The sequence below is a fragment of the Mastomys coucha genome, unplaced genomic scaffold (genome assembly GCF_008632895.1).
Source record: "Mastomys coucha isolate ucsf_1 unplaced genomic scaffold, UCSF_Mcou_1 pScaffold12, whole genome shotgun sequence".
NCBI lineage: Eukaryota > Metazoa > Chordata > Mammalia > Rodentia > Muridae > Mastomys > Mastomys coucha.
In genome coordinates, this window is record NW_022196894.1 from 78,665,231 (window position 1) to 78,681,216 (window position 15,986).

General features: G+C 31.8%; 1 protein-coding gene across 2 annotated transcripts in view; it reads left to right on the top strand.

Annotated features, from left to right (window-relative positions):
• Ncam2 (neural cell adhesion molecule 2) overlaps positions 1 to 15,986 on the top strand; it is a 409,274-nt gene that overhangs the window by 307,622 nt on the left and 85,666 nt on the right. For both annotated transcript variants that reach the window (XM_031364293.1, XM_031364292.1), the window contains exons 10-11: positions 4,967 to 5,154; positions 8,434 to 8,530. In XM_031364293.1, the coding sequence (XP_031220153.1) occupies positions 4,967 to 5,154; positions 8,434 to 8,530 (285 nt within the window). The remainder of the gene's footprint in view (positions 1 to 4,966; positions 5,155 to 8,433; positions 8,531 to 15,986) is intronic.

Consider the following 15,986-nt stretch of genomic DNA (forward strand, 5'->3'; position numbering starts at 1 on the left):
GAAAGAAAGAAAGAAAGAAAGAAAGAAAGAAAGAAAGAAAGAAAGGAAGGAAGGAAGGAAAGAAAGAGGGAGGAAGAAAGAAAGGAAGGAAAAAGGAAAAGAGAAGAAAACAGGTGAAAGGAAGGGAAGAAAGTAATATTTCTGGTACTTATTGTTTTTGATAGTTAATTTTAAAATTGTATATCCTATTCCGAAATGCAAGTGATATTACTGACCATTTAAATTTAAAATTTTTTTACATAATTTAAATTGTATATAATTAAAATGCTCTCCACCCTTTACTGCCTCCAAATCCTCTTGTATGTCCTCCTCTGCTTTCTCCAAATTCACATTATATTATTTTCCATTAATTGTTGTTAAGTATCTATATGCATATGCTTAAATTCTTAAAAATATAAATATACTATAATCAATCTGTATGTTGTCACTTGTATACATGTTTACAGAATTTACCACTTGGTATTGGATAACCAATTGGTATATTCTTCTAGAATTTAATAGTCTTAAAGTAATTAATATTATTTCCAATAACAACCATTATACTATTTCTCTTAACAAATTCTATGTAGGGAAAGAATTTTATACATCTGAGGTAATTAACAATAACCCTACTTTGTTACCTTGCAAAAAGGCAATAGTTGTCTTTTATATTTTCCAATGATTTGTCATTTACAAAGACCTAATTCCATAGGTATTTTTAAATTTGTCTTAATCACATATGTCCTTTATTATAGAACCCATGGATTTTAGGGGATTTTGAAGTGGTTTAAGTCAATCAATCCAATTTAAATAAAATTAATATTTTTATGATTTTGTTTTGTTAATGTGTTTTTTGAGACAGGGTTTCTCTATTTATACCTGGCTGTCCTGGAATTCACTCTGTAGATGAGGGTGGCTTCAAACTCAGAAGTATGCCTGCATCTACCTCCCAAGTGCTAGGATTAAAGGCATGTACAATCACTACCAGGCATAACAAAAATATTCAATTAATAGACATTCCAGATTCATTTTGTTGTGTATATTTATGTCTTAGTTAAGGTTTCCATTGCTGTGAAGAGACACTATGACCAAAGCAATTCTTATAAAGGAAAACATTTAATTGAAGTTGGCTTACAATTTCAGAGGTTCAATCTGTTAGCATCATGGCAGGAAGCCTGGCAGCATGCAAGGAAACACAGTATTGGAGGAGCTGAGAGTTCTACATCTTAATCTGCAGGTAGCAGGAGATTGTCAGTTATACTCTGTGAGGCTTAGGCATATGTGACCTCAAAGCCCACGTCTATAGTGGTTTACTTCCAACAAGAAGGCCACATCTCCTTACAATGCCACTCACTATAGATAAACATCCAAGCAAAAGAGTCTATGGGAACCATTCCTATCAAACTATAACCATTTATAAATAATGATGTGATCTGTGTGGGTGGATAGGTGTTTCTTTTGATAAATACAACTGGATTATGTTTTTAGAAATTTAGAAATATATAGTAAATTATTCTGAAATATTTTTTTGCAGAGTTTGTATTGCTGCAACAAAATATTCTGACCAAAAGCAACTTAGAGATGATATTTTTGTCTCAGAGCTTACACTACTGTGTGAAAGGAACACAATACAGGAGTCAACACAGAAACCTGAAGACAAAACTGAAAAAGAAGCTATGGAGGAAACTGCCCACTGGCTTTTCCCCCAACTGCTTGTTCAATTTATGTTTTATACTATTTAGAACCAAATCTCCAGTAGTGATATCACACCTAATCCAACTCGATGATAAGAAAAATTCCTGCATCTGTATCTCAGGGAATACTGAAGAGGTACGAGAAACTTTTGAAAGCCAGAGGACCAGAAAGTCTACTTCGAGTTTTGTCACAGAGGTGACAGGGAAATATCAGCCATAAATCTTCAACACTGTGGTGTTGAAATAAGGCTTGACAAAGAACAAAATGAATAAACATTCTACCAAGGAAAGTTGGAGGTAGTGATTTCATGGGGCTATATCTCTAGACAAACAAACACAAGCATGTAAAGAATCATGAGAGCTTGGTAAATAGTGTCTTCTTTTGATGAATCCCATATTTGGTTTTCCAATATCAAGTAGCTAGCCCTCAAATAATACACATGCAAGATAGGTTTTCACTATCTCTTATTTAGAAATGTACATGAAAATAACAATAAGATACCACCCCATTTAACATTAAATTAGCTCACAGGTTTAAGTGATACATTTGTACATATATTTATATTCATATCATTAACAAAGAAACCCTCAAGTTAAGAGAATTCAATAGGGGTTTATTTGGAAATGATTGTAGTAGAGAGAGGGAGGAAAATGACATAGTTCATTTTAACTAAAATTGATATAACTTCTAATGAAGGCAATGTCAATGTTTAACTAAAAATGCAATTTTCTACCACAACATTCCTGAATACATTGTCACCCGATTGTAAGTTATGAAATATTAATTGCTGAAAACATGTCTACACAGGAAAAGTTAGGTATTCATACCCAATTTTCAATATTCATAACTCACTCCCAAGAAAAGCTATCATTTTTCAATCATTGTTTACACTTATCACTATACATTTCTTTAATAGTAATTATTGTTATAGTCTGATGATTTCATGTGCAAAATGAACTAATTATGTTTGACAAGGAAGAATAAAATTTAATTATGACAAGACATAACAGGTTCAAGAGAACATTCGCAGGAGTATGTATTGTATATCTTTCATGGTTTTTAACTATTATGTACAGTGCTGCTGAGAGAGCCATTTCTCCTGGTCTATAATCACAAATCTTACAGTAGAACTTATCAACAACCCAATTACAAGAAAGCAGCATGATTAAAAGTCAGCAAATACCCTAAGTTGACAACAACAACAAAATAAACATAGACAGTTGAAAAGTAGTCTTAAAGGTTTTCACTATCTCTTTAGAAATGTACATGAAAATAATAATAAGATACCACTTCAATTATTTTGCTTATTATAAAATAGATAATAGGTAAGGGCTAAAAAGGCTACAAAAAAAAAAGTTGTATTCCAGTATACTTTGGGGAGTACTGTTTTTTATAGGTCAGTTGTTATGGGAAACAATATAGAGATTTAACTCCAAAATTAAAAGTAGAACTACTGTGTGATGTAGCTATTCCACTGATGATATATGACCAAAGTAAAATAAATGCACATATTAAAGTTATATGTATTATTTATATTAGTCAAAATATGGAATCAGCCTAAGTGCCTCTAAATTGATGTCTGCATATAAAAATTGTGGTATATATATAAACTTTGAAAAACTAGTTTATCTTTTTATATAGAAGGAAGCAATCTGTCATTTTAAGCAGTGTGGTTTCCCATAATGGTCTCCATCTGTTGCAAAGAATACCAAGAGCTACATTTACCTGTGGGTATAAAAATAAAGTTTGGGTACACAGTTATGAATTGCACTGGTTTAGTAAAGTGGTCATAAGAGGGTTGCCTCTAAGATATATGAGCTCATTACCCCAGGGGACAGGGTTTGGCTGTTTCCAATACCAGACATGATTCTTCCACTGAGCCCCATTGAGCAGCACTTATTTGAAGTAGTCAGCCGTTGGTTACCATGAAGACATGAGTGCCACTGCTGTACCTAGGGTTACCTAGCCCTGATGATCATTGATGGGGTTGCTTAGCATTGCCACGGAGTAGGACTTCTTCCCTTGGATGCTTGCATAGCACCTTCTATTGCTATGAAACTTAGTGCTGAGAGAAAGTTTCCAAGTCATATCGGAGCTCTGAGTTTCCAAGGCCTGTATCTGAGGAGTAATGGCACCTTTGGAATCAGAGATTTATCTTTAGTACCTGGGAAACAAACAAGGACTTCAACAATAGCGTATTGTTCTGGCAACTACTTGTACTCTGGAAACAAAAACAGGAAAGAGGGGTTCTCATGCCTAATACAAAATTTCAGATGGTCTATGGCACTTGGTGGTGAGCGCTTGTGCAAGTGTGCGCATGCACACACACACACATACACACACACAGCATGTAATGTAAGAATAAAATAATATAATTTATTATGTATTGTTCAGACGTCCTTAGTGGCATTTTTCTGTCTTCATATATTGACTTCCCCCCTGAATTAATTCTGCACACCCCTTTTATTTCTTCTCATTATTATTCCCCTCTCTAGTGCTCCCCTCAACCATGACTTCTTTTTCCTTTTCTGGGTTCTATTTATTCTCCATTTTACCTACTTACATACAAATGTGTGAAGCTGCTAGAATATATGTGTTCCACATTTCTATTATCCACTTATCAGTTGAAGGGCACTTAAGTTGTTTTTATTTCTTCGCTCTTTTGAATAGCTCTTTCTGCTGCTTGTTGGGTCTTTTGGAGGGCAGTCATGATAGCTCTCTTTATAAAAATCAAAGATTTTTATAAGAATCATTGATTATTTTTGTTAAATAATATTTTAAAATCTCATTCTAAGTTCTACATCATGGAGTCTTCCAGAAATACTGGCTATTTATTTTTTAATTCTAACCAATCAATAGAACATTAACAGTAAATTTAGTTCTAAATATTTTTTCTTATTTTAATGATTCACCTCTTTTTATTTGAACTCTGTAAATATCCAAATGCCATATATTTTCATGAGCCTTAATATTATATAAAAATTACAAAATTAGGGATTTAGAAATTCTTTTGAAGTATTTTATTTATTTATGTTGCTTAATATATGTCTGTATGTTACCTGAATGCATTCTCTGTGGGGAGTGTGGAATTTAGTGAAACTGAAATGGTAAAAGCTTTGTGGATGCCAGAATCACCTCATGGACTCAGGAAGAAAAGTTATTACCCTTATCCACTGAGCCATGTCTCTGTCTCCTATTATAAATGTTTTATGTGGGTAAGGAACAATTACTAATATTTGTACTAATGAAATGGTGAGATTATAATGTCTATTTGTATATTATTGTTTTACAGATGCTCCTAAGTTTGTTTCAAATCAGACAATGTATTACTCTTGGGAAGGAAATCCAATCAATATAAGTTGTGATGTGAAAGCAAATCCACCTGCATCAATCCACTGGAGAAGAGAGAAATTGGTCTTACCAGCTAAAAATACAACTCATTTAAAAACTCACAGTGTAGGAAGAAAGATGATACTCGAGGTATGCTTTTACATAAACATCAATAATGATATTTTTAGCAGATATTACAAGAGAATAGAATTAAATTTCTATAATAACACATTGAAATATTTATATAAATTATATATTTACTTTTTAAATTTTAATTTGTTTTGGCACAACATTCTATTTATTGTGAGTGATCTGTCTTCATATATCCAGAAATATTTTTCATAAATTCACATTTTGAAAGTAAAGTATGAAAATGTCAAAAAGAATAGGGAACTGATATAATACTTTAGTTTTTAAAAGTCAGTTGTTTAACTTTAATGCTGACAATGCCACTGACTATTTGTTTAAAACTGTTATTCTTTGGCTGTCATATAAAAGCTATTGTTGGTTAATAATGTGTAATTCTACAATATGTTCCTAAATATAGCACTTTGAGGGATATCAATGATTATGTATATGTTGGAAATATTTTAAATTTCACTTAATATTTGATAATGTACATTTGGTTATTTCACCTTACATTTTGGGAAGCTTTTTAAATCTTCCACTTTTTTAGTTTATTACTTTTCTAACCTTATTACCAAAGTTTAGAAAGAACAACTTAATATCAGATTTATTTAGGTATAGTGTTCCAGACTGCTCTGGTAGTAGTAATTTAGCATAATACACCTGGACAGTGCTTCAGAAGGTGTGACAAGGTAGTAGAGAATTATCTTTATATTAGATGAGAAGTAGAAGGCAAGAGACAGTTTGTACCAGATGGCCTTTTATACTTTTTGTTTTCAATTTCTTTTGTCCTGGTCTTAGACTTCAGGATGGTGCAGCCCAGATTAAGAATTCTCTCAAGAAACATACTCACAGGGACACCCACAGAGACATTGTCAGTCAAAACCAAACTTCACACTGACTTTCTTGTAAAAACCATTGTTTGAGGCTGGAGAGATGGCTCAGCAGTTAAGAGCTCTGACTGCTCTTCCAGCAACCACATGGTGGCTCACCATCTGTAAGGAGATAGATAGATAGATAGATAGATAGATAGATAGATAGATAGATAGATAGATAGATAGATAGATAGACAGATAGATAGATAGACAGATAGATAGATACATAGATAGATACATAGATAGATATGTATACATATATATATCCTTATCTTCAAGATATATATTATATCTGGAAGAAAAAATACATTATTTGATGAAAGTTCCATATTACTTTCTTAGAAGGCTTAGTTAATTCTTCCTTTCTTGTTTGTTTCCTGATTTGCTTTCTTCATTTTTTTCCTTGATTTCTATTTCCCATTTCTTTCAATCTGCACTCTGTTAAGTGATTTCTATTTTTATTAACCATAACATAATAAAGTAATTACTGATCATTAACTTGTAAAGCTTAGCTTCTTGGTTGCTTTGTTCCATGAGTGTGACAGTCTATGAATTCAGCCTTTTATTTTTTGTTAAGTTCTCAATTCAACATCCAGCCAGTTTTCTTCTTCATAAACTGAGCCTTTTGAAAATGGTTCTAGAAGAAATGTCTTTTTCATAAACTATTATTTTTTAAAACAAACAAAAACGCTGCTGGAGTCACAATCTGTTATGTTTCTGTTGCTTCTGTGTCGTATTGATGCCTTAAACACCATCTTCCTTGTTTAACATCCTAAAATCTTTCTCACATGAGTGTGGGATAAGAAAAAAAGTTTTGCTAGTATATTTGTAATAGAATGAAATTAGCCTGGTTTATTAAAAGTCATATATGAAGATAATGAGCTTCTAATTTATCTCAGGATCGTTAAAGGGAGTTAAATAGGAGTACTAAACTGTTAAGTTATGAACTTTCTTTAGAGGGACAGCAACTAGAAGTGCTGTCTATACTATACTTGTTCAGAATAATCATCTTCAATAGACCTCAAAATTGTGCTCTTTTCAATAGCCTCCCATTACCATAAGATGATTTCTTCTCTCTTTTAGGATCAGGTTGGAATTAATGGTCATTTCTTGTTATTAGCATAGCATCTCTTTAAGTAGTTACTGGAATTGAAAATGATATGTATTACCATCATCAAATATCTTTGAAGAATTGTGACTGAAGAATTCCTGCACATTAGAATTATACAGAGTTAGCCCCAACTTTCGCCAGTTAATACCATGAATGTTAACGTAATTATAGATTTTAATCTATGAAACTGAGGTCAGATCTTTTCCTAATCAAATAGAAAATGAAACCAAGGTAATTATTACATATTTAAAAATTCTGTTTATAGCATTTTCACAAGAAATCCTTTTCTTGTAAAATATATTTCATGAAAAATTAAAATTATGCAGGTCTGGAGATAAACATTGAATTCAAAATGAGGCATAATGGCTTACTTATATTCTCAACACATCAGAGTCAGAGGCCAGGGAATCACAGAAAGTTCAAAGAGAGCTTGAGTGAGCTTAGAGTGAATTTGAGGTCAGCATGGAATACAGAACAAGATCATGCTGGCAAAAGAAACCAAAACAAAAACTAGTAAAGAAAGAAAACAATGTAGAATCTATTTTTAGTAGTAACATTCTGTTTTCAACATTCCAGTTGCTTTGAGTTTATATTGACTCCAAGATATATTTTCCACATGCTTTGCAAATCAGAAGATAAATAATTTTGCCATTGAATACATGCATCAAAATGAATACATTGGTCCAATTGATGAATTGATAGAGCTTGAATCACTTCAACTTTGAATGCCCAGCTTGGTGGATTTGTCTTTAAAAATCCTAGCATTCATTATACAAACTGAGCAGGTGGCATTTATACATTTAGAAATATAGCTTAATTGTAGATTTTAATCTATGAAATTGTGGTCAGATTTTTTCCTAAATAAACAGAAAATGAAACCAAAGTAATTATTACAGAGGTATAAAATTCCTTTTTATAGCATCTTCACAAGGCATTCTTTTCTTGCAAAATATATTTCATAAAAAATTAAAATCATGCAGGTCTAGAGATAAACATTGAATTCAAAACATGTATGCATGTGAAAACAATGAAAGAGAAAAGATGCAATGATTTGAAAGACAGAAAGGAGACTATATTGGTGTGTTCGTAGAGGGCAAATAAATGGAAAAATTATGTGAAAGTTAAAAAATTGGAAGTCTCAAAAATAATAGTCATAAAATATGTTTGCATTATTTGTGAATGTTGGCTGGATAAAGAGTTCTGTGAGAAGTTATATGAAAATAATTGAACAACTATACAAGTAGTAGCTGTGGTTCAGATTTTAAAATATTCTTCATGCTTTAGCACTTTCATTTTTATTAATATGATTATTTTTAGATTGCCCCCACATCAGACAACGACTTTGGACGATATAACTGCACTGCTACTAACCGTATAGGTACAAGATTTCAGGAATACATTCTTGAGTTAGCAGGTGAGTAAAGGATAGTAATATTTAACATTTATAAAATAACTTTATATTTAGATGGAGTTTTAACTTAGTAAAGTTTTATTAACTAATTTTACATGTGGTCAACAATATTTTTAGCTTTATAAGTCATAATACTAAGAATTATTTGAAAGAATAAACCAAGGCTTACAAACTAGAACAAAAACATTTGCATAATGAACAGTGAACACTTAATATTTGAAGTTCATTTTGAATTTAATTTCTTCTCACATATATATGTGAGATTTTTAAAATAGGTAATGTATATTTGAGATAAAATTATATTTAAAATAATGTAAAAGAATACTTTGACATATTCATACATTAAAGTACTCAAAATTAAGTCAGTTTTGCTGAAATCTAGTATAAATCACTCAAGAGTCCTGAGTTTCCTCTACAGAAGATGTGCAAAAATTCCATGAGGAGATAATGTAATAAATATAGTTTAACATTATTTTTAATTTGTCATCATAGGAAGTACTTTAAAATTGGCAAACCTATCATATATTTTATTAACTAACTGATGAATTTCAACACCAATAATGAGAAAATTAGACTTCTGGCCTATGAGAGCCATTCAAAAGGGCACAGAATATTGTCTGTGATATTTCTTCCCGCAAGCTTGAGGTAAATCTAATCTGAGGAAGCATGATACTTAGGAACATGTCTCCAGTGTAGTAAGCAGAAGCCAGAGTTCTCCTCAAGTCAATATAGTCCAAAGGCTCAGACACAAACAATTCTTCCATATACTTTGGCCATTAATGTCCTATAAAGTTATAATATTTTTAAATACAATGAAACTTTGAAATAATCTAAAGTAAATTAATATACATAAATATAGATATAATTGTATGAGAAAAAATAATGTGATATTGAAAAAATAACTATTTGTGGCTCAAATATTGGTAATAAGTGACATTTCAGATATTGTATAATCTCTCATTGATAGTAGATCTTTCTAGAAGTTGAAGGCATACTTTTTATTCAAAAATGGTATAACTTATAAAAAAATTTTAAGTATGTTAAAAATGTCAAACATTGTCTTGCACACGATGATACTCAATAGTAGCATTCTGATTCTATATTGTCATAGCGATGAAGCACATAGAGACCAGCCATATACATTTATGAATTGTACAGGTTATACCTTATGTTCTGCTTTGTTATTTTTTCTGTTGTAGAAAGATGGCTTGATAAATATATTAGGGCAGACATTTTCAGCTTAATTGACCCATGTTTAACTGTGACTACAGGTCTCATACAGTTCAAAGAAATTCATGAAATATTATTTTCATCTATTTACCAGATGGAATGGATATTCAGGGACTGTGAAACATATATTTAAACATGTGTGTGTGTACATATGAATAATATTATGGTTTAACAATGATCATGAGAACATGTAAAAGTTAAAAGGACTTCCCAGAGTAGGTTGCACCAGCAAACATCATTTCTATTTGCATCACCATTTTCTCCTCTGAACATAATGGATCAAGTTTGCTTATAATAATATTTACTTACTTTTGTTTATTCTGCTAGTAATGGAAAGCCATAATATTGTATGTTATAATACAGTGACTTTGTTCATATATACTATATGTAATGTTATAATCATGATAATAATTCTTTAAATATTAATAAATCTTCTCTTGAGTTCTTTTATTGGATAGTTTGAGTGAATGGTACTAAGAAAGCTATCATCATACAACATATCCAACAGCTAAAAAATGGGCACCTCAATTTGACATTGAGGTTTCTTTGCCATGTGCCACAAAAGACATTAATAGGTCTATCTAAATATACAAGTTTGTGTTTTCAAACCCCCAAGCACAAAGCAAATGCTCAAAGGTAGAAGATAGCTATTATTACAGTCTTAATGTAGTCCATACTGGCCTATTTTATTTTCAGTAGATGTTAATGTGGCAATGTATTTTTAGTTACAATATACAAATTTGATATCATGGGTCAATGTTTGGTGAATAGAAAAGTACCTTGACTATTTTAAGCATTTAATTTTTATAAATAACATTTTAAATTTTTTTCTGGTAACTTATTTGACATGTTTTTTCCCTCTTGCTATTAAGTGAAGTCTCAGATACTGGCACTGAACAATTGATTTTTTAATCCTCAGGTCAAGGCCTGTACTTACCATTTTTAAGGTTCAGGTTGTCATATTTGACTCATCTTTTTAACCTACAGAGACTCTGTCAAATTCAATGTTTCAGTTTTCTTTCCAAGATTGATTTAATTCACAAATACCATAAAACTTCCACTTATATTTCCATCTATGTCAGAGATAAAACTCTAGAAGTCACTTTGAAGAGCAGCGACCTGATTCGAGGTTAAGCTGGGTCAATTGAGCAGAATTTTGTAGATAGAGAGTAATAGACAGTCCAGTGGCCTATGTGATCAGAAAGCATGGTACTTTAAAATAGGTCTAAGTTACTTCATTTGAAATAGTCAGATTATCAACTGATTCTAAACCTGGTTCTCTCTATGAAATAGCATGGAAGGTATACACATTACTATATATTTAGAAAATTCATGAAGTAGACAGGCATGTTCAGTGACTAATCACAAACGCCTTTGATTTTCTACTTATCATACTTTAAGAAAAATACAACTTATGTTAATAATGATTTTCTTTAAAATCTGTTTGAGCAGTTTCTAAGTACGAGTTAACCACTTGTTCAACAAATATGTGGAGAGTTTCCTCTAGGTGCAAAATACTCTTTTAGATCTCAGGGATGAAAGGTTGAACAAGAAGGACACCTGGTCATTACCTAAGTTTGAGTTCAATGCCTATGAGTTTCAATAGAACTTGAAATCAAAACCTTGGTAACAGGAAATTGATTTCTGATAGGTGTTCCTGGGAAAGCTTCAAATAGATGTCAGCTTTTGAACAGGGACTGAGTAAGAAAGAAGAAATGGGGCCAGTAAAAAGGGAAAGACTATGAGGGTCAAGGTGACATTGACAACAGAAGTGCTGTGCTATGAAAGAGTAAGAACTACTTTGAAATGAGCCGTTTAGTGGAGGACTGCAGAAATATGTGCTATGATCAGCTCAGAGTTTGGCAATGTGAACAGACAAGTAATGAAATATCAAGTCACAGATTTCTTTTAAACATTTTTTATATTTTTTGTCAAAGACATAGAAGATTAAAAATTCTTGATGTTTATTTATAGTGCAGAATTCATTTATTTTGCAACAACAACAAGAGACTGCTTTAAGGTCAGGACACAGTGTGGACAAATGCTCTTTAGTGATTTTCCTAGACAGTTTTGATTCAATAAAACACATGGATATATAGATAAATCGATGATATGTGATAGAGAGATGAAAGATGATAGATAGATAGATAGATAGATAGATAGATAGATAGATAGATAGATAGATAGATAGATAGATAGAGCTACCTGTAATTTTTCCCCAATATACAAAGGGCTTAATGTGTGATACTTTATTGTCTTTTGAGACATAATTGATGATTCCAATTTAAAAGGATATATGTGTGCATATGGCTTATGGGAGTATCAGGACTTACCTGTTTATAAAAAACAATTCCCATTGACATCTTGATAGTAAATGAGCAGTGCAATGGAAAATATTAGAAACCAGGGATAAACACAATAAATTACCACGCTTGAGTCATTGTACTGAATACGAACAAATAAAACTGGAAATGCAATTTGTATATCCACTTCTAAGGAGATCTCATGAAGATAAATAATCAAATTCTATTAATATTTCAATATAACAATCACTTTGAACTTTGAATTCCGAATTTGAATTTCGAATGCTGAAACTTGAAATTTATAAAACAATTTATAAGGACTCAGATGTGACTTACGTTGACATTTACAAATTTTCTTAATCTATTTTCATTGAAAAATAACTTTCATACTATATCTGTAATCATGCCTTTTCCCTCCAAGATCCTTCCTAGTTCTGTATGTACCCAGGTTTAAGTATTTTTCTCTCCTCCTCCTTTAAAAAATAAAAACAAACATACAAAAAAAAAACCCAAAAAATACACATGCACACATGAAAAACAAAAAATGGAAACCAAAATATACTATCAAAAGAACAATAGACAAAATAAATAAATAAATAAATAAAAATGACATAATTACTACATTTATGTCTGGTTCATTTCATATTGGCCAGCTACTCCTTATCAAGAGTAGCTTACTCAAGAGGCCAATCTAAAGTATAGTTAATATACCTTTTAGAGAAAACTAGTTATTTTTCTTTGTCAGTTAGGGATGGAATTGCATACCCATTTCCACCTTGCAATGCCAGGAACATATCTGGCTTGTTTATTTGTAAACCTCATGCATGCCACAACTGACTCTGTGAGGTCACACATACAGCAGTACTGCTGTGTCTGGATGACACTGTTCTCTTGGTGTTATGGATCATTTCTTGCTTTTATAATTGTATAATCTACTTTTCTGCATAAATCCTTGAGTGGTGAGAGGAGGAGTTTTATGTAGATATCCTATTATCATATTTATTGTCTTTTAAAAAGTACCTTAGGATGGAAAATATCTTGTGAAGCATCCTGTCTCACAAGCAGTTCACCCAATAAACTCTCACATAGAATAAAGAGCAAATGAGGTACTTAAAGCTCCTTTTGTGAGGCTCTTAATCATATACATCAGAGTTCTGCCAGTACTTAAATAAAAACATCTGTTAATATTTTCAGATTGACAGCTAAGTTTCAACACTAAAAATTGAGAGACATCAGTATTAATATCAGCTCATTATTTAAAGAAAAAAATATGTGTATGCCTTATTAGAAATAGAAGTGACAGTCTAAAAGAACCAGATGAAATCCATCAGTACAGTTTATAAACTGATACAGTTTATGCCTCTTACTGTTGTTGTATGCCTTTGTGTTAGGGTACTTTTTGTTACAACCCACTTGCCATTTAGGACTTCATTCAGACAAGGGAGTTTCAATTGTTATCATAAATAAAATAAACTGATTACAGATCCTCGTCTTAAAAACCAAATGAACAAAAATACCATAGTCATTATGTAGGTTCCAGATACCAAAACAGCTCCTATGAGATCCAGAGTTCAATGCTGAGCCATTGACTAGAGCTGGCTAACCTGTTGCCAAACTGCCACATTACTGTGTTGTATCCATACCTTATACATTGATTAAAACATGGATTGGGGATCTCAAATGGGCCCCCACTTTAGTGTCTGCAGATGCTGTTGTCTATGTGAGCCTCTTAAAAAAAATAAGAATGAGATGCAGTACTTCCACTAGTCAAAGCTGTGGGAAACCACTATTCATTTAAAGTGCCAAAATGCATATGGGCAAGGAATACTTGGAATTTTCGTTCCATGTGATAAAGGAGAGAACTATAAAAGAGAAAACTATGGTAAGTAGGATCCTAAAAGATAGGATCTAAGTTTGGATTAAACAAATCATTTATAAATGTCAGTTTCTTCTGATGTCACAATACTACTCAATGTGTTGTTAGAGTCTGAAGAAGGAAAAGGTGGCTCAGAGCCTTTGTCATCAACTCCCCATAACTCTGAGATATCTAGTTCTTAGAAGTGAACACAGTAGCAGGATTTAGGAAGTACATACCCAGGAAGATGTAGAACCTTATGACTTCAGTCATTATAATGTTGCCTTACAATTTGTATCACATAATACAAGATGTCCAGCTCTAGTGTACCTAGCTTAAGAATGGACACATAGAGCATCTTTAGCAAACACACATACCACATCACAGTGGATGGTAGGGGCCAGTGAAGTGCTTTCCTCCACAGTAGAATAACACAAAATTAACTGAATTTTGTTTTGTTTTGTTTTATCACTTTTATTCAACATAATATTGGAATTCCTAACTAGAGTAGTTATGCAGAGGAATTTTAACTCACTTCCAACTCATCTCCAACTTATGTTTGTTTTCATAATCTTATATTTAAAATCCTAAATATTCCCAAACAAGCTGATAGAACAAATGACCATAAAAGGCAACAGAATACAAAAACCAATAAACATACTAATAAATAATATTTGTATTATGCTAGCATTATCCACATGATTGAAAAATAATTAAGGAAACAATTCCTAAACAGCTAAAGACAAAGAAAGATATATGTATTTGAACAAGCAGAGGGAATATCTGCACACACACACACACAAACACACACACACACACACATACAAACTATAAACTATAACTTACAATGCAATGAATAAACAATTGTATATGCTTTATTCTTGAGGTGGAAGTATTCTCATTTCTTAAAAGACCCAATCTATGTGAAGTTATATATAGATTCAATATAAGCTCAATCAATGTATCAATAAAAAGGCTTCATAGAAAAAATTCCTAAAACTCATCAGGAACATAACAAGACTCCAGAGCGACAAAAGCAATCATAAAGAAAATGAAAAGAATTTATTGAAAAAATACACTTGAGAAGTTCTGCTTCACAACAAAAGAACACTCAGCAGTTCTCTTCCAGTTCCTTACTCCTGCAATGTATGTGGCATGTTTTGTTGTGTAATTTCAAGTAACGTTTTTCGGAATGACTGGGAAACACACGGTTGACCCTATAAATATTTTTACATCATCTTTGCAGTTCCTGTGAATTTCAAAAATTTCATTGCAGAAAAATTTTGGTTATTTCATTTTTTTCTCATATTATTTATACTGACATTGTCCTAATTATTCCTAAAGACATTTTTAATTATAAGAAAAAAGATAAATTTCTACCTAGACTACTTTGAGATTTACAGTAAGCAATTAATTGATTTGTACAATAATATGCACAAGATAATTTAATGATAACTTAGTAATTTAAACCCAATATTGTTAAAAATATTAATTTTAATTGGTGTTAATAATGCTAGGTTTCTGTATTGTTTATGTCAAGTTTTAACTTATGTTATAAAAATTTGCAAATTCTGTGTTCAGTACTTGAGGTTGAAGCAGACCTTGTACATATGAGACCAGTCCTTGATCTGAACACTTCCTAGTTTCCATTTGAGTCAGGATCTCATTAACTTCTCAGGTTGATCTTAAGATTTCATTTAACACAAAATATCCTTGAAACTGTAGTGCTTTTCTCTCAACTACCCCAAAAATGTGGGAGGATGGGCCTTAATTCTTGGCCCAAGCTAATCATATAATTGTTGGAACAAACAGAATGATTTAAAAAATACGTTCATGTTAATGCTTGGATTTGTTATTCTTAAAATTTAATGTCCTTTATGTATTTGTTTCTGTGTTTATCACTTTCTATAAATTGTGTGTACATGCGTAAACACATGAATAGTCATGCCGTACTCTCTCTTTCTCTCTCTCTCACACACACACACACACACACACACACACACACATACATATCTGTGTATATGTATATATATATACTGAGAGAGAGAGAGAGAGAGAGAGAGAGAGAGAG